Raw genomic sequence first — 25,263 nt, 5'->3', positions numbered from 1 at the left:
TCTCCAGCCCAGTAGTCAGCAATTCTGTGTTGACATGAATTATCATTGGTATGGTCATACTTATAAATTAACTGTTTACAAAACTATGAATTTTTGAAATACTGAGGATTTTCTACCTCAGGAATAGATTACCATAGCTGTATTTGGCAAAACTTTTTTTGAAATTTTGGGTCCTCAATGCTCTTCAACCTCGTACTTAATTGGCCTTTTTAATTATTAATTTATTCGAGCATCACTGATGAGTCTTTTGTAGACTGAACGCGCGTCTGGCGCAAATATAAAAGTGGAATCCTGGTATCTATGATTATTTTATTTACATCCACTTGGTTAATCCCACTGCTGGTGGAGTTTTAATTCCCTGAGGATATTACCATCCAAGTAGTCCACACTTCTGCATTGACATGAATTATCGTTGGTATGGTCATACTTATAAATTAACTGTTAACAACACTTTGTATTTTTGAAATACTGAGGATTTTCTACCTCAGGAATAGATTACCATAGCTGTATTTGACAAAACTTTTAGGAATTTTTGGTCCTCAATGCTCGTCAACCCTGTACTTTATTTGGCCCTTTTAACTTTTCTTTTGATTCGAGCGTCACTGATGACTCTGTTGTAGACGGACGCGTCTAGGACAAATACAAAATTTAAATTCTGGTATGTATGATGAGCTAATTAAGACTTGTCAATGGCCTCAGCTTGAATAAAGAAACAGAAAGAAGGCTGGCTGAATAAAATACGAAGTTGAAGAGTTTTTAAACCGAAAACTCTTAACATTTGTGTAAATAACGACTAAGGCAATCTTTTTCTGGGGGTAGACAAACTTAAGTACTCGAATAATTCAACCTTTAATTAACAATACTTTTACAGAAAATAAACATATCAATGATATTTCTTGTCAACACAAAAATGCTGACTACTTGTCCAATAGCAGTTGCTTTAACATGTTCTTTACCAATCAGTAGCAGAAACAGGGATTGTAACTGAAACTAAGAATGTTAAAAATTGTGCACTATGTCGCTGACCTTTGTCTATGTGCTGCAGTGCATATTAAACAGAGGAAACTCTACAACATCAAAGACAAGAATATAGTTCATGACAAAATTCTCTGTTTTGGTGATGATGAATTAATTGTAGATCTTGCTTTACTTAAAGATTACAAAAAATTACGTACATCATGATATTCAATATAATAATTTAACCCAAAACGGCAAAATTTCCTTTAAATTACAAATACAGGGCAATCCATCAACAGGTTGTCTGATGCGTGTGAAAAACACAGGACAGATAGATCTTGACATGATGACCATTTTTATTTCATGTCATATATGCTTTAAATGCGTTAGTTTCAAAGATATAAGCATAAACTGCATTTAACCCCATGTTCTATTTTAGCCATGGTGGCCACCTTTGCTGATAAGCAGGGTCACCAGGTACATTTCTTTTACCGGATACATAAAGGATGATTTAGGCCAAATTTGGTTTAATTTAGTCCAATAGTTTCAGAGGAGAACATTTTTGGAACAGACGACGGACGCCAAGTGATGAGAAAAGCTCACTTGGCCCTTTTGTTTCAGGTGAGCTAAAAGCCGTGTAGTTTGATTGTAAATGTTACAACTACCGTTTGCTCAGTTTTTATAGGAGGCCTATCATCAACTGAAGCTTGAAATAAGACATTTACTATCTGCAGTTTAGTATGGCGTTCATTTTCACTGAACTAGTATATATATATTTGTTTATGGGCCAGCTGAAGGACGTCTCCGGGTGCAGGAATTTCTCGCTGCATCGAAGAACTGTTGGTGACCTTCTGCTGTTGTCTTTTCTATGGTCGGGTTGTTGTCTCTTTGACACATTCCCCATTTCCATTCTCAATTTTATTTGTAAAAATATTAAACACCGATTCGATTTACATTCTGGATGATTAAGTCAGATTTTCTAGATAATTGCACCGAAGATTCTATGTTATTTTCGTTGGTCACTGACATTAATTTTGTTTTTGATGATTTAAAACATAACCTTATTAGTATTGCACATTACAACACAGTAATACAAATTATGGTCCTACAACAGGTGGAAACCATATACATGTACTTATATATGTCATCCTTTTCTGAGACTGTTTTTAACGTTTTTTTGAATTTGTATAATTCCGGTAATACTTTAGTTTTAAGGAGAACATAGTTCACCTTACTATTAGTTGGAATTGGCTATGAACTAGCGATCAGTAACTGCAAGCACTCGTAGATCAGTCTGTGCGTCTTTTTTATGTTATATTTTTTCTTTTTGTCAATCAAATAAATCGGGCCTTTTCCTATAACAGTTACTAGTACTTCTTTTATTGGCTTTTAGCTCAGGCGTCAACGCACTTGTGTCCCGGGTTAGGAGGATGGTTGACCACTCAATAAATTAATCAATCCGACTCATTATTTATATGTGTTTGTCATAATTAAGGCAGAATCTTGTGAATCATTGGTTGTCAGTAATTGTCAGAGGTTTAGCTAGCTTTAAAACCAGGTTCAAATCACCATTTGCTACATAAGAAAATGCCTAAACCAAGTCAGGAATATGACAGTTGTTATCCATTCGTTTGATGTGTTTGAGTTTTTGATTTTGCCATTTGATTATGGACTTTTTGTTCTGAATCTTCCTCAGAGTTCAGTATTTTTGTGATTTTACTTTTTACTACTGAACTTTATACAGTTGACAGTTCCAGACCAAATATCAATTCTTGCCTTTGAATTTTCCTCGGAGTTGAGTATTTTTTGTGATTTTACTTTTTTTTGCTATATCCGTTTTTCAATTTTTTTGCTTTAGCATAAATCAGTGCGTTTGGTTTCTTGTTTGAAGTGTTTCCCATTCAGTTGTCTTGCTGGGACCATTTAAACCTTATTATACATTTTAGGTTTGGCGAATTTTTCGAAGCGGTAGATTAATCTGTATTTTTTCTTTAAATCCACGTCCGTTTGAGTTTGTGAGTGTTTTAAATTGACCGTAGTTGTCGTAACCCTAAAACATAACTCAACACATAGCAATAAATAAACTATAAACCCTAAGTACTATAGGACTCATAAAAAAAGTGAGGATCATGTTTTGTTGTGATTTTGAGAGTAGGGTTTTATTTAAAGATTTTTTATTGTTTTCTGCTTCATTTCTTCATTCATATTGAGTATTCTGTAAGGATTCTAGTGTATACTAGGTAAAATAAAACATGTTATTGATATATATAAACTTTATTATTAGACTAAAATGCACAAATATACAAATGTTATCTAATTTAACTCCAAATATGAATCTTTAATTGATTTCATTTACCAGAATTATGGTAATACAGGTCAAAAACACTTACTGATGCTTTTGGAAATGTCCACAGCAGTCTTTTATAACTACAAATTAACAAAATATTCTGGTTATATAAACATGTTGATCGTTTACCTTTTTCGCTTATGTTCAATACTCTTCTTGAATAACTTACCGTGATGCAAACAACTATATATATCCTGTGTGTACATAGAAAAGCATTCGACACAGGCAAACTTATTCCTTCTTGTCGACTGATCTGCAAAAAGATGTGTTCTTTCTATGTGACTTCATCAGACATGGTCGCCTTTTTTCATGCCGTCACAATATGAAATTCAGAGGAAAGCAAGAATATTCGACGTCATAATCGGATTTTAACCAATGAAGTACTGAGATCAAACGAATCACACGTTGATTAAATCTTTTTTATACAATGGGTGCAGAAAGGGATAAAATGACGAAGAATTAGAGAAAAAAATATATAGCTCATTATTAGCTGTCAGAAAGAATGGGGTATAGGGACTCGGTTTCGTGATACAAAACAAAGTAGGTAAATTTATAACATATGTATAAAAGGTACATTTCATGAGTTATTCCCGTTATATGGCAAATATTATGAAAAATATAAAAATAAAATTATGTAACATAAGATATAAAACATTTCACATTTCAGCAATCAATACAACAATAATTATAATAATCAGAATTGAACAGTGCAATTAAATGAAACAAAACAAAATAAAAATATGACTGATTATTAAGAATTAAGTAGATTTAGCGCTTATATTCCTAACTAAGTACATGATAGCTACATGTTGAACGATTCGAGTTGAACTATCAAATTGCAGAATTCAAGGGCAAATCATGTGCATCTTTTAGATAAATACAGATACTTTTTTTTATATTACTGTTAAAACACAATAAACAAGATTAGGACAGTACACCATTTCCTATTCGCACTTCATGTATCATTTGCATTTGTACATTTTTTTAACGCGTAAAACCTCTTAAAAGTTTAAATAAAATTTGTCTAATACTTTACGTAAGACGATTAATTGTTCTTACTTGTATCAAAAATCACCAATAGATTTTTTTATTTGAATATGCAGAAAAAATACTGTTTTATTTTCTTCATCTAAAATCATGACAATCCTTATTCTTTTTGATGCTTTGATTAAGTGAAAAATAACTTGCAGTAAAATTTTCGTTAAAAAGCACAGTCAAAACGGTATCGGTTTCCTTTATCGTCCCATTTAGACTGATCACAGTTCGCCAGAAGCTTCTGCAGCCATTAATTCAATCCATGTTCAACATATCGAAATAGTCTATGCCTTAATCGTCAAACTACTGAAAATTCAGTAGGTTTTTGACAATACCTTGATAAAACCATTCATTTCACCTGTAAATGAAACATTATTACGAAGGTGCAATGACTATCGTTATTTAAAGATGAATAAAAACAAATATAGAGACAGAGAGATGAAGTGATGCTGTATTTCCTTTCATGTTGAATTTAGTTATGATCTTACTAGCAAATTCTGACAATCTTTCAGCTCTGAATTTGCATTCTGATTTAATTTTTTATAGCATAGTTTCTGACACAGAATGAATGCGGTCTAAGAATTTAGCATTTTAATATTGGACACTTACCTATTTTGATCCAATGTCCCTCATCTAAATACATTCTTAGGATCCGCATATCAAAGAACCAATAGAAGTCAATTTTTAATGAAAGTAAAATATGTTAATTTTGATCCCGTGAACCAATTCGATAACGGGGTCCAAAATCCAAAATATAAGTACACGGTTAGATTCAGCATATGTAAGAACCCCATATATTCAATTTGAAAGTGTTTTTGAAAATTCAATTTTAAACCCCGATTTGGAGCAACATTAACCAATAATGGTTCATTACAGCAAATCTAGTTATATGGTTAGATGCTACATATCACGGAACTCATAAAAGTCAAATGTTGTAATCGTGTATGTCGTAAAGAAAGCAATTTACCAACACAAAAAAGTTCAATTTTTGATTCATTGAACTGTAACGTTGACCTTTTTGAGCACAGGTCCCAAATTGAAAAATCTAAATGCACGGTTAGATTCCACAAATCAAAGAACCCAAAGAATTTTATTTTTTCTAAATCAAACAAAGATTTTATTTTGTTGTGAACCGGTTTAAAAACAGGCTTTAGAATCAAAAATTATATACACGGTTAGATTCTACACATTGAAGATGAATCCTTTGGAACTTAATGTAGATCCATTTAATAAAGAAACCCATAGTCCAAAATTTTAATTCACGATTAGATTCAACGCATCAAAGAACCCTTAATAATTGTTTTTGTTTTAATCAAACAAAGTTTAATTTGGACCCCGATTGAAAACAAAAATATAAATCTGAATACAAGTATAGATTCAGCATATAAAAGAATCACAAGAATTCAATGCTTGTTAGAATCAAACCTAGTTTAATGTTAAACCAGCCTGACCTTAATTTAGACTAATTTGAAAAAAGGGCCGAAAATAATAGATATAACACTGTAACATTCAGTACATAAAAGAACCCTTAGAATTCAAGACTTTAAACTAAACCATGAAGAAATAAGCAATTTATACACAATATAAGAAAATTATGGTTTCTGGTCCCTTTCCTAAACGGTTAGACCCGTAACCTCCAAAATCAATCCCAACCTGTCTTTCTTGATATGGAATCTTGTAGTACAATTTCATAGAGATCTATAATCTTACACTTAAATTATTGTACGTAGACCAGAAAATCCTAGTTTGTTTGTCCCTTTTTAGCTACGAATTCATAAACAGTGTCGGCCTCAAAAATCAATGGTACATTTTCATAGAGATCCTTACACTTATACACAAGTACTCCTTCTGAAACCAGGAAAACGCCGATTTTAACCCCTTATTCACATACAATTTCTAAATGAATCCCAACTTTTCTTTTCTGGTATTGAACCTTATAGAACAATCTTATAGAGATTGATATACTTATTCCAAAGTTCTTGTCTGGAAATCAAATGTCTTCGACGACTTCATAACATTATAGGTTAAAAGATAGTAAATTTTGAGGACGTATAAAAACTTCTATGCTTAAAGTGTTGAGAGTATATCTTCTGCTGTCGATATCACTTGACATTGCTTACAATTGGAAGAAAACGCACAGAATGACAAGTCAAAAACTATTAACTAAGTTCTAGAATAAAAAGTAAAAAAAACTATTAATAAAGTTATGTAATAAAAAGTAAAAAAACTATTGATTATAAAGTTCTAGAATGAAAAAGTCAAAAACTATTTTAAAATAAGATAAACATTGTCCATCACATTTATAGTGTCTTGAACAATCAAGTATGGGTGATTCCGATTCATGTATTAACCAGTCTGTCTATAAGTAGAAAGCCAAAATTCGTATTTCTATAGGTAGAATCAACTTAAACAACAATTTGAAAAGCATATTTTTCTCAGTTTAGTGGTTTTCCACATATTTAAATAAAACCTCTTTTACATAAATACTTTTAGTTTCCTTTATAGAATAAAATAACACTATAGCTATATCATATCGGCTTTACGGCACGTTGATATATTGCATCTGAAATAACATCTTCAAGTCCCAATATGATCTGTGTTGGCAAGTGAGCACAGCGTAACATAGCGTTGAGTCGATTAAATACTGAAATGGCAGAAAGTATATCTTTTGGGCCTGTATGTTATTGGCCTGAATAACACCCAACAACATGGTTGTGATAAAACTTTCTGTCAAGCTAGCCGACCGTGCAAGGATTGTATAGTCAGTCAAGGTCGTTAACATCTTCCATCATCATCTGTCAAGCGATCTCGTGTTAAGAATATGAATATCAGTTCTTTCACAGACTTTCACAAAAGTTTCGCTCTAATATTGTGGTGATGTCGATGACAAGTCTCATTCTCCCTTTCGAGAACAACGTGGCGACTTAGCACCGTGATAAAACGGTGTGTCCTTTAATGTTATAATTGTTTTGGAATACATAGAACATTACCGTACAACATTTATGTACTTAGTATAGCATTTCAAAAGAAAACGGATTTCTTAAAACATGCTGTTCGGCGAAGATATGTATTCACTTTTAATCACTGACTACAAACGCAGTCTGTGAGTCTGTGTATTCAATTACTCCGCATGCACATGAATGTTTCTACACTGGAATTTCTCTCGCTACAAATGCATAGTATTTGTAGTGTTCGCATTTATTTAGACGATGACAACCGCTTCCTCTAGAAAACATAGCAATTTTAGCATTTGTCTGGTATGCGATACATAGTTGTCGAATATTAAAAACATTTACATTTGCGGTTTAATTCATTCGTTCATTCATTCTATATGTTGACAAAACGTATTATTGTACAAGATTATTGGAAATACCCTTGCCGAAGACAAACTCTTAACGTGTGTAACGTATTGCTTAAAAGCAACATCAATTTTAAGTCTGGATTGTTAGAGTCTATGTTACCACATTCATTTGTATTACTAGATTCATGATCTGGCATCATTTTCTATAATGGTAAGTTTTTATGATATGTTAAAAAATCAAATACTATACCAAAGTCAATTTGATACATCACATCAAAAGGAAATACTGCATGGCAAATTCAGTCCTTCGCTCTAAAATCTTTAAAAATTGCTTTAAGCCTTATTGCTTTATTTTGACCTGGATTTACACAGGGTGTAAGTCTTGGAAGTATAATGACTGAGTCGCAGTTTGCAAGACAGTGATATCTCCTTCTAATTGTTTCTCGGCGGTTTCTTCATCTGGCTGAAATAAATAAATACGGGTTGATGGACAATCACAGAAAGTAGGATATGAGTGACGAATTGAAAAACAAAATACGACTTAACATTTTAAAAATTCATTTTGATAAGAAATGCAATACTTTTAGAATAGTTTGAGTGTGTTTTACTTTTTTCTTTCGGAGGGAATGATCTGGAGTGATATAGTCATAACAAGCAGCTATTGAACTGAGACAGAGCACCTGGAAACAAACTTTGTCCTCATTAATGAAAGATGGAGACACAAAAGTTTCAGCAAATGATATATCTTCTTGAACAGGAAATGGTATTGAATAACCTAACCAATATATTTGAAATGAGTACGGAGGTGGCCAATTGAAGGAAACAGCACAAAATCAGAATGAGTTTACGGTAAACATATTTTCGCCATGTATCGATGATTGGTTTCAAAATGATTTTACAATAGAAGGCATTTAGCAGAATTACATTTATAACATCTTTAATTTACTCATTATAGATACTGAGATTTGAATTTTGTATTTGCGCCACACAAAAAGTCTACAAAAAACGCCAGAATGAAAAGATTAAAAAGGCCAAATATTAATTGATTTGAAAATCGCTTTCAATTCAAATGAGCAAAAGTAGATGCTTAGGCTATCTTGACTTTCATCCAGAAATTGACAATGAGAGTCGATTGAAATCAAAACTTTACGACAAAAGAGATGATTTCAGCTTTCCAATTGTGAACTTTCCATTTCAAAGTAGCAACATTCCAGCAGCACCTGCATACGGTGTATATATCTCCCAATTGATACGATATTCCCGTGCTTGCATTTCCTATCCTGATTTTCTTGATATAGTCCGGCGGTTACAAGCATGTTTCAGACAAATTGTGCACATACTGCTACAAGCATGAAATTTGGCATAGACCTTCCTCAACTATTACTATTTTATTTCAGATAGGGAGGCATTTGAAAAAAATGTCTCACTTCCGGTAAAATCCAAAATGGCGGACACCATACTTAAATCAGTCCTATATCGAACGCTAGTATGTGAAAAGGTGTTATTATCATGCTACTAACATAATATTTGGTACCACCCTTTGTTATATACTACTTTTGAATATATGATATAGATAAGATGTCTTCAAAACCCTACTTCCGGTAAAATCCAACATGGCGGATATAGTACTAGAATAAGCTTATTTTTAGGGAGGGTAATTGAAATGTGTTTTAATGTATTGGTACTATCATTACATTGGACAGGAACCTTTCTTTTGTGCTTCTAACGGATACAATGTATAAGACATATCTCTTTAAAAACCTTACTTCCAGTAATATCCAGAATGGCGGACATAGAAATATCAATTTTCTATTTCAATATTTAACTTTTTTTCAAAATGTAAAGAAAATGTTTTTTGTTTGTTCTTTTTTTTTGCTTGTCATTAAAATATTGGCTTCTAGTTATCCTCAAAACCACTAATTTTATTCTGAGATGTAAGCTGTTTCTTTGCAATCTTGTGGGCAGTATTTCATGTTTCTACTTTGAAAGCCTAGTGTTGAATTTGCTTTCTTTGCCACGTTTAATATGTGGATGGTCCATTTGAGGTCTTCCGAAACTTATAGGCTTAGGTACGGGTTATGCTTGACTTGTTGTAGTATGTGTCCATTTAAACTGTAGTTTTTATGGCTTTTGTTTCTGATGCTTAGGATGTAGCATTTTTTAGCATTGAACCGCATTCCCAAGTACATCCAAAATGTACAAGCTTCTGACAAAATAATGAGGCCTCAGAAAGAGTTATTCAAAAGTTATCCTCTTTGTCCCTTCGCCATCCATTAGCGCCTGAACTGGATTGCATAAGAGTCAGTTCCAAGCTCGTCCCCCTAAACACCTGCCTTTATTATATTGCACGTGTTACATGCTGGAAAAAAATAGACCAAGTAGAGAGAATACCCTCAATTAGTCTTCCCTTTTGCGCAAATAGTTATTTTCTTGATTCGTTACCCGTGTTTACCCCTTCTGATAAGTTTGTGTGAGATTCCAGTTAAACCTCGGTGATTTAGGCTGATCAATCATCATTCATTATGCCAAAGTCACATCTTCAACTGCCATCAATGTCTCCCGCGCAGTCTTTTTTTCCTTTTCAAGCAATCAGAGAACCATATATCAACTGGTAAAGACATGGATCACAATAAGTGTGTGTAATCACTCATTGCCAGGTGCATTTGAAAGGTCATCGATATATATTTATCCAAAGCTTTTTGCCCTCCCAAACACAATCCATAGTTCGTCTACCCCTGTCACGGAATAGCAAAACAGTAACGACTATTCGAATCATGACTCGTGCAAGTTCGTGTTTCATTGCATCAGACACATGCACCATGATTCTATTGTCGTCTCATAATGTCAATATTGGGATAAACTTGAAATTCATCTCGAGGTAAGTAAGATAGAATATCATGAGCATTTGTTAGCGAAACAGTAACGACTATTCGAATCATAACTCGTGCAAGTTCGTGTTTCATTGCATCAGACACATGCACCATGATTCTATTGTCGTCTCATAATGTCAATATTTTGATAAACTTGAAATTCATCTCGCGGTAAGTAAGATAGAATATCATGAGCATTTGTTATAAGAAGCAAGAGCTACATTTAGGGGAAAGGGAATACACAGACGAATCCAGAGTCAAAACAAGATTACGACAATAAGAAAGAACTTTTAAGTTTTCATTCGCAACAGCTTGCTCAATAAATTTTAAGGAAAAGGTAGTTGTGGCAACAATTGCTCAGGATGTTCTATGTTATCCACCACATGGTGATGTCTCAAGCTTAGCATCATGTTCACATGAAGAGGCTGACACTTGAATCAAGATGCATGTGTCTGATGCAGTGAAACACAGACATAACTGAGTCATAACTCGAACAGTCGATACTTATGTTGCTCTCATTGCTGTTTCACATAGGGGCAGACAAACTTTGGCTTGCATTTGGAAGTGGGAAAAGCTTCAGATATATATCTATCCATGACCTTTCAAATACACTAGGCATTGAGAGATTACACGTTTGCTGGAAACGGAACTGCGTTGGTGATATGGATGGTGTTTAAAGATGTGACTCTATCATTTAAAATTATGATTGATCAGCCAATATCACTAGACATGGATTTGACAATGTTATTGATAGAACGATACGTGGTTTTGTTGTAAGATCGAACAAACTTATCAGATGGGGTTAACGAAGCAAGAAAAATGTGTTTTTGGAAGAGGAAATACTTATTGAGGCTATTCCCACGAGTCGGACTAGTCTTTTTCAGCAAGTAAAACGTGCAATATACCATGGCGGGTACGAATGAGTAACAAGTTTGGTATTGGTTCCTATGCTAACTAGTCCATCTCTTATGAATGGCGAAGGGGGAAATATGATCCATGGGAACTCTTTTGGACAACTCTTTGTGAGGCCTCTTCATCTTATCAGAGATTTCCAATAAAACGACATACGCACTTAACTCGACGTACGGACGTAATGGGACGGGTTATTGCCAACCATCAAATTTGATTGAATACGTCTCTTAAGTTTAAAAAAAGTATTCCAAGACTTAAATAATCCCACACTTGCATAATCGTTCATATGATATTTTTTTCATTATGACGAAACATGATAGAAATATTGCATTTTTATTGATCACGTGGTTTTCCGGATTCCCAATTTTATTTTTCTGACATAAAATCACGTAACAAACATATCCCGTACCTATTATAAGTTAACTTTCTTGGTTTTGATTATTAAAATTATTTTTCAATATACTTTGCAGATGGACGCCCAATTATACATGTTCTGTCTTTCTTTATAGCGTACCGATCTTTTTATTACATTTGTTTCGGGGAAAATATTTAAAAGGATATGTTTCTGACAATTTCGGAAATATCGAAAGCAGATTTTTTTCAGAATCTATCCTTATAAAGGTTGAAAATTCATATAACTATCGCTTCCATTTACATTATAAACAAAAGTATTTTTCATTTATTATACAATGCATTGAAAAAGAAATCGCGCTATATGTTAGTTTTTTTAAGAATTAAGGTGTATTCGATTATGGATTGTTATATGTATTTTTTTAACGTATATGCTATCGGAGTCCAAATACAAAATTTATTTTCAGGGAATATTTTTTAATATCTCTTGATGTGAACTAATTAAGAGAATTATTTATTTTTATATTTTACATTTTATTGATAAAGAACTAAGAGGGGTTACCGAATTCAATTTAATGTGTAAATAATCATTATATTAACGGAAATGTGCACATGTAAGGGAAGTAACATTAAACAACATAACATAATAAGATTTTGTTATCGGATGCGAATCCAAGATGCATCATAAAATGGATAAGCTAGATACGGATATTTATTTAAGTAACATACAAAGTGTAAATTGCAAACAACTGATCCGAACAAGGAGTCATAGCTGCGGGTTTTTTTTTTAAACGAACTTACTTTTGGTGAGCAAAGTTTTGAAGACACACAGCATTCCTACTTTTTATGGAGTACTCTTCTACCCTATTTAATATAGCAAGACTTAATATAGTTCTCCATGTTATTACTGTACATGTATCATCCATACATGCTGACAAAAATTAAATTTATAAAGTTAAGAGACATAGTAGATCTTAAACTTAGTATCGCCATATTTGTAAAAAAAACAACCCAACATTTTAGAGGAGGTCATACATATAATTTTGTCGATCAGGAACCTATCTTAATTCTAATACCTGATCGAATACTGAGAATTAGGCCTTTCACCAGAAGTGTAATTAAAATATTTTGATTAAATGCGCACTAAAAATATATTTTAATGATAGAATTCCACAAATCTGAATTTTCATAGGCAGTATGTTTTTGCCATTGTTTAAACAAAGGTGGGACTTTATCTGCCAGGATTCAAATCATTTGCATCACCAGAAATAAAATTCAAGTTAGTCGACAGTTGGTTGCTTAACGTCCAGTGGCAATTATTTTATGCATCATTAACGTGTAGAGAGCGTGACATTATATATAAAAGAGGCATCGGATTCAACTTCCGTATTCTGACCGGACGGGACTGCGTACATGTTCAACCCGCACATCTAACGGACTTCCAACTTTGGCATTGGTTAAACTGCTAAACGGAACAAGACCAATGGTGACCATATTTCTATTCCCTTGATATCTTTGAGAGGTTACTGTCGAGAAGTTGCGATCAAAGAGACAGTTTATATTAAACGCCAACTATTTTAGAAAAAAAATAATAATTTAAGAACATTGACGTTATATTACACCTACGTTTGTACGGACTCTTCCTAGAATCCATGCATCATAATAATTAAAGACAATATATATTATTAGAATTATCTGATTCAGTAAAGTGTAATCATAATTGTTCTATAGATGCGTCCTCATAAATTCATTTGTTAAAATTATACGGAAAGGTGACACAGATGCATCAGTGATCTGATTTTTCTTTTACCAAAGTAGCTTGAAATGATTATAGAATTATGCTAAAAAGAAGAAGAGGCAAGTCGTGTACACCTTTTACATTCCGACGTGTTTGAAACTCTTTTCTCAATCTTATAACTTAAAAAATGTGAATATGATCACGCTTCATATTTCATTATTTTTATTTATTCAAACTTAATTTTGATTTATGAGCTATAAGAATTCACAGTTTAAGAGATAAATATATGGGTCAATTGAAATGACAAAGTAATGATCGGTGTGTTTGATTACCTCAAACTGAACAAATTATTCCCTTTAAGGTTGCTTTCGATGAAATCACTGCAAATTTAATAACAAAATATGTAAAACAAATAAAAATAATAAACTGTGCTAGTTTTTAGATAATATTTATTCCAACAAAGTATGTGTATTCAACGAGTCAAAACTTCATACAGTTTATGGTCCCCTCCGTCGACCTTCACTGCAATAGGCCGAGATACGGTCAGATAGGTCGGTTATGTCGAGTAATGTCATTTTATTGGAAATCTCTTATAGGAGCTTGTACATTATACATATACGAAACAATACCACGAACTCTGTAAATTTGGAAAATAAAATTTCCGATTGTGAATAAACATGTATTTTCGGCCATAAATAAGTCATTCTAAAGATGTTTAAGAACTTTAGTGATTTTATTTTGTCTTAATCAATCTATCCAAAACTCTACATCAAAGATATGGACTCATCTTTGTAATTTACGCCATATTGTTGGTTTCTTTTACCGGAATGTTTATTTTGTATTTAAACATATAAAGCAGAATAGAATTAGTGGTTTTGAGGATGACTTGCCAAAAGTTTAATGACCAGCTAAAAAAACCCATTTTATTTATATTTTGAAAAAAGTTAAATATCAAAATGAAAAATTGTCAATATTTTTATGTCCACCATATTGGAAATCACCGGAAGTGAGGGTTTTAAAGACATATGTCTTATACATTGTATCCATGAGAAGCACCAAAGAAAGGTTCCTGCACAATATAATGATAGTAGCAATACTTTGAAACACATTTCAATTTCACTCCCTAAAAATAAGCTTATTCTAGTACTATATCCGCCATGTTGGATTTTACCGGAAGTAGGGTTTTTGAAGACATCTTATCTATATCATATATCCAAAAGTAGTACAACACAAAGGTTTGTACCAAATATTATGATAGTAGCATGATAATAACACCTTTTCACATACTAGCCTTCGATATTGGGCTAATTTAAGTATGATGTCCCCCATTTTGAATTTTACCGTCAGTGAGACATTTTTTTCAAATGCCTTCCTATCTGAAATGAAAGAGAAATAGTTTAGGAAGGTCTATGCCAAATTTCATGCTTGTAGCAGGATGTGCACAATTTTTCACAAAGCCGCCGTACTAATAGAGGGATGTTGCTCACAAGGAAGGTATTAAATCAAGAGTTCCAAATGATGAAGTTGAAATCATCTCTTCGTAAATTTTACGGACGCCCTCACGAGTTGGTTGACTGTTATGGTATAACCGTTTCACAATTGATATCGGATATGTTCCTTACGTCGTAACTACAATCCCCTTCCCTCTCATAAATGTGACCTTCCGAATTAGACTATTTACCGGATTTGTTATCTCATAAGCAGCCGACGGGTGCCACATTTGAAGCAGGATCTGGTTACCCTTCCGGAGCACCTGAGATCACTCCTAGTTTTAGGTGGAGTTCGTGTTGTTTATTCTTTAGTTTTCTATGTTGTGTCATGTGTACTATTGTTTGTCTATTTGTCCTTTTCATTTTTAGCCATGGCTTTGTCAGTTTATTTTCGAGTTTGACTGTCCCTCTGGTATCTTTCGTCCCTCTTTTACAGCATTTTTCAACAGATAGCTTCTCCATGTATCGATATATTGCTATACAAAACGATTTCTTGATTGCTGGTTCTTCAGCAGAAAGGGACAAAATGTCACGATCATACAAATTTAAGACACAATATTCGCGCTTGATAGAGGTCTGAATTTGAATTGTAATTAAATATCTGACACATAATAGGTTTCTGACACAAACTAACTGTAGTCAAAGAACTTAGATTGGGAAATATGATATTAACTTATATTCAATTTTTTTGCTTTTGTGCAATACACTATGCTGTTGCAAATTCTCCCATCTTTTTTGGCAAAAAAAAAAAAATAAAAAAAATTGAAGAAATTTTATTCTAATTTCTAAAATCTTGAGGAAAATATTTGTCCCCCCCCCCCCCCCCCAATTTTTTACTCCCAATTTTTTATTTCCCTCAAGATATGGTCATGCTCTCATTCAAATTTCCAATGGAGTTTGCAACCATAATAACCGATCTAATAACATCATAAAAGTCTTGAAATAGAAAATGACATAATCATAACTAAAATTAATATTCGTTTCTGTGTGCTACAATTGTTTCTGTTGTTTCGCTTTTCTTTTTTTTTCTATTTGATGTGTTTCCCTCAGATTTAGTTTGTAACCCGGATTTGTTTTTCCTCAATAGATTTATGAATTTCGAACAGCGGTATACTATTGTTGCCTTTATTTAATATACCTTCATCAGCATTTAATGGTTACTTTTTGAAATAAATTGTCAGCTAATCACCTCAAGACAATACAACATTTGTTTATAGCAAAACCATTGTAAGGGAGGTAACTCTTAATACAAAAAAGCTCCAAATAAATGATATTAATCACAAATAAACACATATATTACCACTGAACCTTTTGATATATAGAGAATAATACATGGCAATATCCGTATCATATGCCGTATCATCCCGAGATACCAATATCAGCACGAGGGCCTTTAGGCCCGAGGGCTGATATTGCTCGAAGGTGATACGGCGTGTGATACGGATTTTGCCATGTATTATTCTGTTTATCATATATTTTTTAAAACCAAATTAAAATTTAAAAAAAATGCATTTGTGCAGAAACAAATTTCACGAAAATTATGACCAAATAAACAATAAAACTTCAGATATTTCTACATCTTATTGTACTATTTTAAATACAAATCTCTCGTCAAGTTGCTGGGTAATAATTATTTGGAAAAAAAATCGATTTTAGTTGAAATGATAGGACGTTTTTTTTAATAGAAATAATTTTTTCCCTAAGCCTGAAAATGCAGCAACTGGACGTCATAGGTCAAACGTTGACGTCATTTTAATTATGACGTCACGCCAGGTATGCGATACGGATTTTGCTATGCGATACGGATTTTGCTATGCGATACGGGGTATGCGATACGGGTTTAGCTATGCGATACGGGGTATGCGATACAGGTTAGGTGATACAGACTGGAAAAAAAACCTTTATTAGATATACAAAATTGCTGTATTTTGTACTAAATATATGATAAACACTATTATTATATTTTATCATATGTTTAGTAGTAAATACAGTAGTTTTGCATATGTGATAAATAGCCTGCTGTTTAATCCATATCGCGCAACTTTGATGCGCACCCTTTATCTTATACCCTTTATCACACCCCTACCCTTTATCGCATACCCTTTATCACACCCCTACTTTTTTTTTTTTTTTTTTTTTTTTTTACATAAATCAGTTTTGGTTTTTTTTTTGCTTAAGAAAAATTTTCCTCAAAATAGGTAAATTTTTTGAATGACGTCATTGTTTGGTATGTGACGTCACGAACGTCGAGTTTTCATATTGTATGTGACGTCACGAAATAAAGGCCCTTGGGCTGATATTGATGTCTCGGGATGATACGACATATGATACGGATTTTGCCATGTATTATTCTCTATATATATACTTCCTTCACAGTATTTTATGTTGTTAGAAACAACTAAAAAATAATTCATATCAGTACTAGCAGACAAATTACCTTAACTTAAAAGCAATGTAAGGGGGGATAATTCAAATATAACCAGGAAACCCTTGTTTTTCATCTTTTTGCCTCTAAATCTAACTCTAAACTGTTTGAGCCATAACCCACCATAGCCAATCCTTACCAACCCTTTGTGGTTTGAAAATTTGTGGTACAATTTCAAAAAGATCCATACACTGTTCTTTCAGTACTTGTCTAGAAACTAGAACATTCTTATTTTGGGCCCCTTTTTATCCCCTAATTCCAAAACTGTTGTGACCATAATTCCAAAAATCAATCCCTTTTGTGGTTTAAAAACCTTGTGTTAAATATCATAGATAAAATTGAGAATGGAAATGGGGAATGTGTCAAAGAGACAACAACCCGACCATAGATGTCTATTTACTTATACTAAATATCTTGTTCGGAAACAGTATGTCTTCGTACGACGCTGACGCCAACGCGCTGCATCCGATGACGACGTGATTCCCATATTAAACGAGCGCATTTTTGTGCTGTCGTTAAAACATTTATTTATGATAACTATTGAAAAGGCCTATCTTTTTAGTCGCCTTTTTACCATTGCCATTTGACAGTACTTTAAAAAAAAAATCTTTTTATGAATATTATCAGTTATAGTAATTTAAATCCCCTCAACAATAGTCAAATAACGTTTAGTCTGATTTTCGCTAAACATAGTTTATGACCCGTCCATCTACTCTTCACGTAAGCCTGTATCATATAGCTACAGAGTTCATCCATTCGATTTAACATCAACAGAAAATAAAACTCATGAATACGAAAAAGGAGTATCAAACCATTTATATGGGAATTGTAAAACAGTAAAATTTAAGTCAATATTCAACTAACATACCTCCTGTATTTGGCTTGGAAACAGATCTCCTGATGATAAACTAGTGTGATCCATCATATAAGGTCCGAATTCTGTGCTTTGAACATGTTGAAGGGAACCAAAAACAATTGGATTTTGTTCCAGTTTTCTGTTGAAATAGAAAAATAAATGCTTTGACGAGCAAAGCCTGATACGAAAAGATCAAACCCTGAATAGTTGATGCAAGTTTGGACACAATATTCAAGCTTGATACTGTTTGAATTTGGATTAGATGAAAATGTTTTACATAATATAGGTTTCTGACACAAAATGAATATAGTAAAAGATCTTAAAAATTTGAAATGGGTTAAAATATTTGTTGTAATTTTCAATTGAAGATTTCTTGTAATTGGGCAATACTGTGCAATTGGATATTTCTTGCTATTGCGCAGTATTGTGCTATAGTGCAGTAATGTGTAATAGCGCAATGTTAAGCAATTGAAGATTTACTGTTGTTTCGCAATACTTTGCTTTTGCGCAATACTTCATATAATTTACACATCGTGTTTTGTGTGTATCTCCTGTCCATATCAGTATTATTTGCTTTTATATAAAAATAAGAAAGAATCAATTTCAAATTGAAAAATTTTAAGAAAATAAATCCATTTTTTACCCTTCTTTACGTACGTACCCCAAAACTCAATCCCAGCCTTCCCTAAGTGGTATGGCACTTGCAGTAAAATTTAAGAGAGAGTTCCATACACTTTAACACAAGATATTGTCTGGAAATATGGAAAATCCTTGTTTTTGGTAACTTTTTGTCTACTTATTCCTGAACGTTTGTGGCTATTACCTCTAAATAAATCCGAGCCTTCCCTTTGTGATTTAGAACCTTGTGGTAAAATTTGAGAAAGATCTATTTACACCCAATTTATTGTCCAGCAAGTAAAAAATGCATGTTTTTGACCCCTTTTTTATCCTTAATATCTGAACTGTTAGGCAGCAACCATTTGATTTTCTGGGGGGGGGGGCTATGGTTTTTTTTGGAAAAAAAGTTTGTTTCCAGGTTTTGGTGAAAAAAATAATTTGTTTTGGACCCTGAGAAAGTAAAAAAATGTTTGTTTCACCCTCAGCTGCCACTATATGTAATGCTAAAATTGAAAGAAAAAAATTGTTTTCGGTTTGTTGCTAAAAAAAAAGATTGTTCTTCCCCCCCAGAAAATCAAATGGTTGCTGCCATAGTACCATTACTCCCAAAATCAATCCCCACCTTCATTTAGTGATATTGAACCTTCCGACAAAATGCAGAACTTAAGAGATCCATTCACTCAACCTAAAGTTATTATCTGGAAACCAAAGTCTTCGGACGACGCCGACGCAGACAACACCGACGACGACGACATCATAGCAATATGCAACGTAAAAAAAAATTGTGGTCGTTTAAAAAGAATGATTAATCGCTTGATATTTTAGTGAAGTTTTTTCTACACAACCCAACCCCAATTAATCGATTAATCATGAACAACAAATAAAAACTAACATGCCAGTGAGAAATTCTCACCACGATAATTTGGATACACCTTTCGGACATTTTGTATATAATCCCTCTACTCTAGTATATAATTAATTATGCGCACGAAAATTATCAGAATATTTCAGAAATCATGATTATTTAATACAAGAACTTGGTTTATAAAGGGAGAGGGCAATTAAAGAGGGACGATCGAAAGATACCAGAGGCACAGTGCGGAAAGAGATTGTTGGGAAAGTGGAAGATAAAGTTTATATTTGTATCGCGTTATACACGGAAAGGTCAGAACAAACATTTACGTTATATTTGTTATTTCACTTTATCTATTTTATCCATTTAAACATTTTCTCTCCAGACTCATAGTTTTAAAAGTATTAATTTCTCGATCCGCTTTTCTTTTTTTTACGAGGGATTTCTAATTCAGTTTTTTTCTCTCTCATAAAAATGACATCTTTATCTCATCAATCATACCTGATCAAGTTTATTCCGGATACATACGACATGACCACTGAAATCAGTATCATTTACTTTATATACTACATTGTACATTTAGATTTGTAAAATACCTACATTGAGCTGTCTGTAGTGGAAAACGAATTCCAATCATCTTCAATGTTTTCAGCTTCTAGAAAAGTAACTTTGTAAGTTGGTCCTGCACAAGCTGAAAAAAAATGTACAGTTAAATGAATAATAATGACTTCTGACAGTAAAGATAAGAATAAACTAATTTTACCAGTAAGATTTAAGTGACATTGTAAAGATAATAATAAACTAAGGTACATGTGCAATGAAGATTTTTAGTGACATTGATTGCAATCGCCATACGAAAGTTTCATTGCCATCTGATTACTAACACAAAATGAATGTGGTAAAAGAACTAAAACAATTGAAATTGGACATTTTCCTTTTATGGTCAAATATCTAAAATCTTAGTACATTATTAGTATCAGCATATAAAAGAACCACACGAAAAACAAATTTTGATGAAATCAAACAAAATTTTAAGTAAGGACCCTTGTTGACCTTATCATGAATAAACTCATCATAAATACCAGGATTTTTTTATATTTACGCCAAACGCTCGTTTCGTCTACAAAAACTTATCAGTGACGCTCGAATCAAAATTTGAAAACGGAGCCTGTAATTCAAAATCTAAATACATGGTTGGATTCAGCATTTCAAAGTACGCCACATAGTCATTTTATTGTTAAAATTAAACAAAGTTTGATAATTGTACTAATTCAAATGTGAAAATGTGTCTATTTGGTTAATTAATAGAATAAAAAAATTGTTACGTGTAGGTGAATGTCAATACAAACTTACCTTCATTCTTTTTCCTATTCGATTTCTATGGTTAGATTATAACGATGGTGAATATCATTCAAAATATCTTATAAATATGTATATATGAAATTTCAATCCTGTTATCTATGGTGAGCTTATTTACAACCACTGGGTCGATGCCACTGCTGGTAGAGATTTATTTCCCCGAGGGTATCATCAGCCCAGTAGTCAGCACTTCTGTGTTGAATTGAGTTATCATTATAAATTAACTGTTAACAAAATTTTTAATTTTTGAAACACTAAGGCTTTTCTACTTCAGGAAAAGATAACCTTAGCTGTATTTGCAAAAACTTTTAGGAATTTTTGGTCCTCAAGGCTCTTCAACTTCGTACTTTATTTGGCTTATTCAACATATTTTGATACGAGCGTCACTGATGAGTCTTTTAAAGACGAAACGCACGTCTGGCGTAAATATGAAATTTAAATCCTGGTATCTATGATGAGTTTATTAACACCCACTGAGTCGATGCCACTGCTGGTGTAAATTTATTTCCCCAAGGGTATCACCAGCCAAGTAGTCAGCACTTCTGTGTTGACTTAATTTATCATTGATATGTTCATAATTATAAATTTACTGTTGACAAAATTTAGAATTTTTGAAATACTAAGTCTTTTCTTATTCAGGAATAGATTACCTTAGGTGTATTTGGCAAAACTTTTAGGAATGTTTGGTCCTCAATTCTCTTCAACTTCGTTCTTTATTTTGCCTTTTCAACATTGTTTGATTCAAGCGTCACTGATGAGTCTTTTAAAGACGAAAGTTGTAAACGCAATTTGAAGCATTTTCTATGAATTAATCAGGATTTTCCTCAAAATTGTAAAATTAAAATTGCATTTAAGTCTAAATTATCAAAATCGCTGTAATAAAGCACGCAATAATTTCTCAATTTACAGTATATGAAATTTCAATCCTGGTATCTATGATGAGTTTATAATGAGAAGTTCATTTCAAACGATCTCTATACATAATTTTTTCTCGAAGATTAGATTTTATGTTGTACCTTATTTCTAACTATAACGTAACTTAAAATTTCGATTAGTTATGCAATACATCTCTTAATTAGATTCGGATTTGATATTTGATGGACCATAGTTTCTGACCCAGAATAAATGTGGTGTATTGATTGTTGGTTGCTTAACGTCCAGTGGCAAATATTTCATGGATATTCAGGACGACAAATGTGGTGTAAGAACTTACTTTAAAATTTGACCATTACCAACATGACCAATTATGGTTCCTTCTCCGAATCATAAATATATGGTTTTGAATCAGCATTTCAAACACAAGAATGCAATCTAACAAAGTTTATTTTGGGACCCTCTGAACCCCTGTGACAACCAATTTAATATGAGGACCATAAATCCAAATCTTAAAACATGATTAAATTCAGCACATCAAAGAATCCTATCTATTTAATTTTTGTTAAAATCAAACAAAGTTTCAATTTGGACCCTCATTAGAACCAACATGAAAACTATGTAAAACAATTATTAAATCCTTAAATTCTAACAACAGAATCCCCCCCCTTTTTTTTTTTAAATCAAACTTATTTTGGAGCCTTTGGATTTTAATGTGAACCAGTTAAAATACTGTTTGCTTGTTAAACATTCAAGAACACCAGTAATAATCTTTTTTTTTTTTATCAAATCAAACAAAGTTTGAATTAAGACCCCTATTGGACCAATTTTAAGAATCAAGCCCTAAAACAAATATTTAAAACATAGCCAAATAACGCCATTTATTCATGTCCTTACAAAATGAAACAAAGATCAGTTTTGGAATTAAATTTAGACCATTTTTTTGGTTAAAATCAAACAAAGTTTAATTTTGGGCCATTTGTACCTAAAGCCTTAAAAGTCAAGACGCGCGTGATGAAAAAGATACTCAAAATGGCTGATATACATCACGCAAGAATTGAAATCTTACCTTCTCCTTGGTATTCATCTCCTTTTATTTTCTCAAAAATTTCTTGTCGTTCATTTACTGTTTCTGGTGAAAGTGAATATTGTGAGTTTTTCAGAAGATCTTCATTCAGCTCCAGTAACTTCCCCAAAACATCTTTACATTCTGCGTAAGTTCTGTTAGAGGAACCGGTGTTTCGTTCTATTATTCTATGAACTTTTGTCAATTCTGGGATCCTTGAAGATTCAGGAACAATTCCAAGCGTTACGTCAACCAAACGGATGATTGTACATAGATACGTTTTCAGACTTTCTGTAGCACTATTTTTGGGAATCTGCTTGATCAAATCCTTAGCTATACTCTTCGAACAATGGAAGGCTTCTATCACCAAACATAGATATTGTAACGAATTCAGACAATGGTTTTTTTTTTGGTGATGTTTGATGTACTTCTGGCAAACTATATATTTGCAATTAACACAATACGATTCGGCAAGTCTGGTGTGACCTTTACATACAAATCTTGGCATAAAATCGCTAATTCTAAACGTGTTTCCAAACCTGGCAATGTCATGGTTAAGCCAGGTATTTATTGTTTGATGATAATGATAACACGATTCATCGATGAATCCTTTGCAGTCCCTACAATAACCTATAGCTGGTCCCTGTTCTTTACACGTATCGCAATGTATGGCATGCTTTTTAATACATGAAGCCCATTTCTTCAACCCAATATTGACGGTAAATTCCTGATTACTATTCGGGTCTATACACTGTGCCTTTATAAAAGACGTTATATGACAAAACGCATTTAACTTCTCCATTCATTCCATACACAGTTACTAAAACGTGATAATTTACATAAACTGACGGACTTAAAAGACACAACACATCTTGTGTTTATTTTTTTCCCATCAAATTATGACTTATATTAATTTCATTGTCTTTTATGCTTCCTGTACTGCTTTTTGAATAGAAAAAATAATACCTGATTTTCCTCAGACAATCAAACATCTCAGAATTTGGACGTCGCACGAATGTCTTGAAGCGAAATTAGAAGCGCATACATTATTGTTTTGAGAATTTTGTCTTCGTCAAATGTTTCCTAGAAGCCATTGCCACGTTTTAATCAGTAAAAAGTTGTTGATTTTCTTTTTAGTAACCACTGAGAAATAAAAATTGAAATTAGAAATGTACACACAGACATAGATAGAATTTAGTGCATGTTCTTTTGAGAACAATTTCACGCTTTCAGGGGTTAATACGAGGGGGTTGTTGGGATCCCGCTTACATGTTTAACCCCGCCACAGTCTGTATGTATGTGTCTGTTTCAAGTCAGGAGCCTGTAATTCATTGGTTGTCGTTTGTTGATGTGTTACACATTTGGTTTTCGTTATATTTCTTTGTACATAGATAAGGCTGTTAGTTTTCTCGTATGAATTATTTTATACAATTGTCAGTTTATAACTGACTATGCGAAATGGGCTTTGCTCATTGTTGATAGCCGCACGGTGACCTATAGTTGTCTGTGTCATTTTGGTCTCACATCTTCTTCACGTGTATTTAAATTCAAACCTATCTCAGGTGATATTCAATTTCACCTCGATATGTAAACCTCGATATTTAAATATTGTGTGAAATCAGTTCATGTGATTTCCCATAAAATAATTAAAATTCTATTGGTGAAGAAAAATCATTTTAGTTTATTAAAGACCAGCTATATATATTCATTTCTTTTCATGAAATGGTTATGTTGCGTTGGATCAAATAAAACCATTTAAACCCCATCCACTAGAGAAGTTCCGAGTAAAATGATAGACATTAGACATTATTTTATTAAACCAATCATGGGCCCTTGTCGGGCAAGATATTTGCATGCAAACAAAAGAAATATTAAAAAAAAAATTGATGGCGAAAATGAGCTTTACCTCATAGCAGGCATAAAAACTGCAGCTGGAATTGATCATATCTATAACCATAGAGGATGCTTATAAATATGTCCTATATTTGTATATAATAAAATTAGGGACAAAATCTCTCAGTATTTAGTGCAATAACCCTATATTATTAATAAAGAAAAATAAGATGCCTATAGATAGAAGCATCTAATGCAACAACAGTGATTTTAATTGTTGATTTGTTATTAAAGTAAATTATTGTTTTCAATATTTCGAATCATATTTCAACGATTATAAGTATAACTTACCTTTCTATCTGACTTTCGGATTAACTAT

General features: G+C 32.7%; 1 protein-coding gene across 1 annotated transcript; it reads right to left on the bottom strand.

The window, feature by feature from the left end:
- Positions 1-3,527: 3,527 nt before the first annotated feature.
- Positions 3,528-25,263, bottom strand: LOC139527161 (uncharacterized). Its single transcript, XM_071322460.1, has 5 exons — positions 25,236-25,263; positions 23,055-24,194; positions 20,354-20,444; positions 18,295-18,421; positions 3,528-8,103 (listed from the first exon to the last, which is right to left on the bottom strand). Exons 2-5 carry the CDS (start codon positions 23,851-23,853, stop codon positions 8,005-8,007), a joined length of 1,116 nt encoding a protein of 371 aa, XP_071178561.1. The 5' UTR covers positions 23,854-24,194; positions 25,236-25,263; the 3' UTR covers positions 3,528-8,004.

Source organism: Mytilus edulis, chromosome 1, assembly GCF_963676685.1.
Source record: "Mytilus edulis chromosome 1, xbMytEdul2.2, whole genome shotgun sequence".
NCBI lineage: Eukaryota > Metazoa > Mollusca > Bivalvia > Mytilida > Mytilidae > Mytilus > Mytilus edulis.
Note: the sequence above shows the minus strand (reverse complement) of the source record. Positions and strands in the feature narration are given on the sequence as shown.

Excerpts from the sequence above, each read along its gene's own strand:
- LOC139527161 (XM_071322460.1), bottom strand. The coding sequence starts at position 23,853 with ATGGAGAAGTTAAATGCGTTTTGTCATATAACGTCTTTTATAAAGGCA. Across the intron at positions 18,422-20,353 it reads TCCACTACAGACAGCTCAAT|AAAACTGGAACAAAATCCAA; the intron begins GTAGGTATTTTA and ends CTATTTCAACAG. Across the intron at positions 8,104-18,294 it reads TTCCAAGCCAAATACAGGAG|CCAGATGAAGAAACCGCCGA; the intron begins GTATGTTAGTTG and ends TATTTATTTCAG.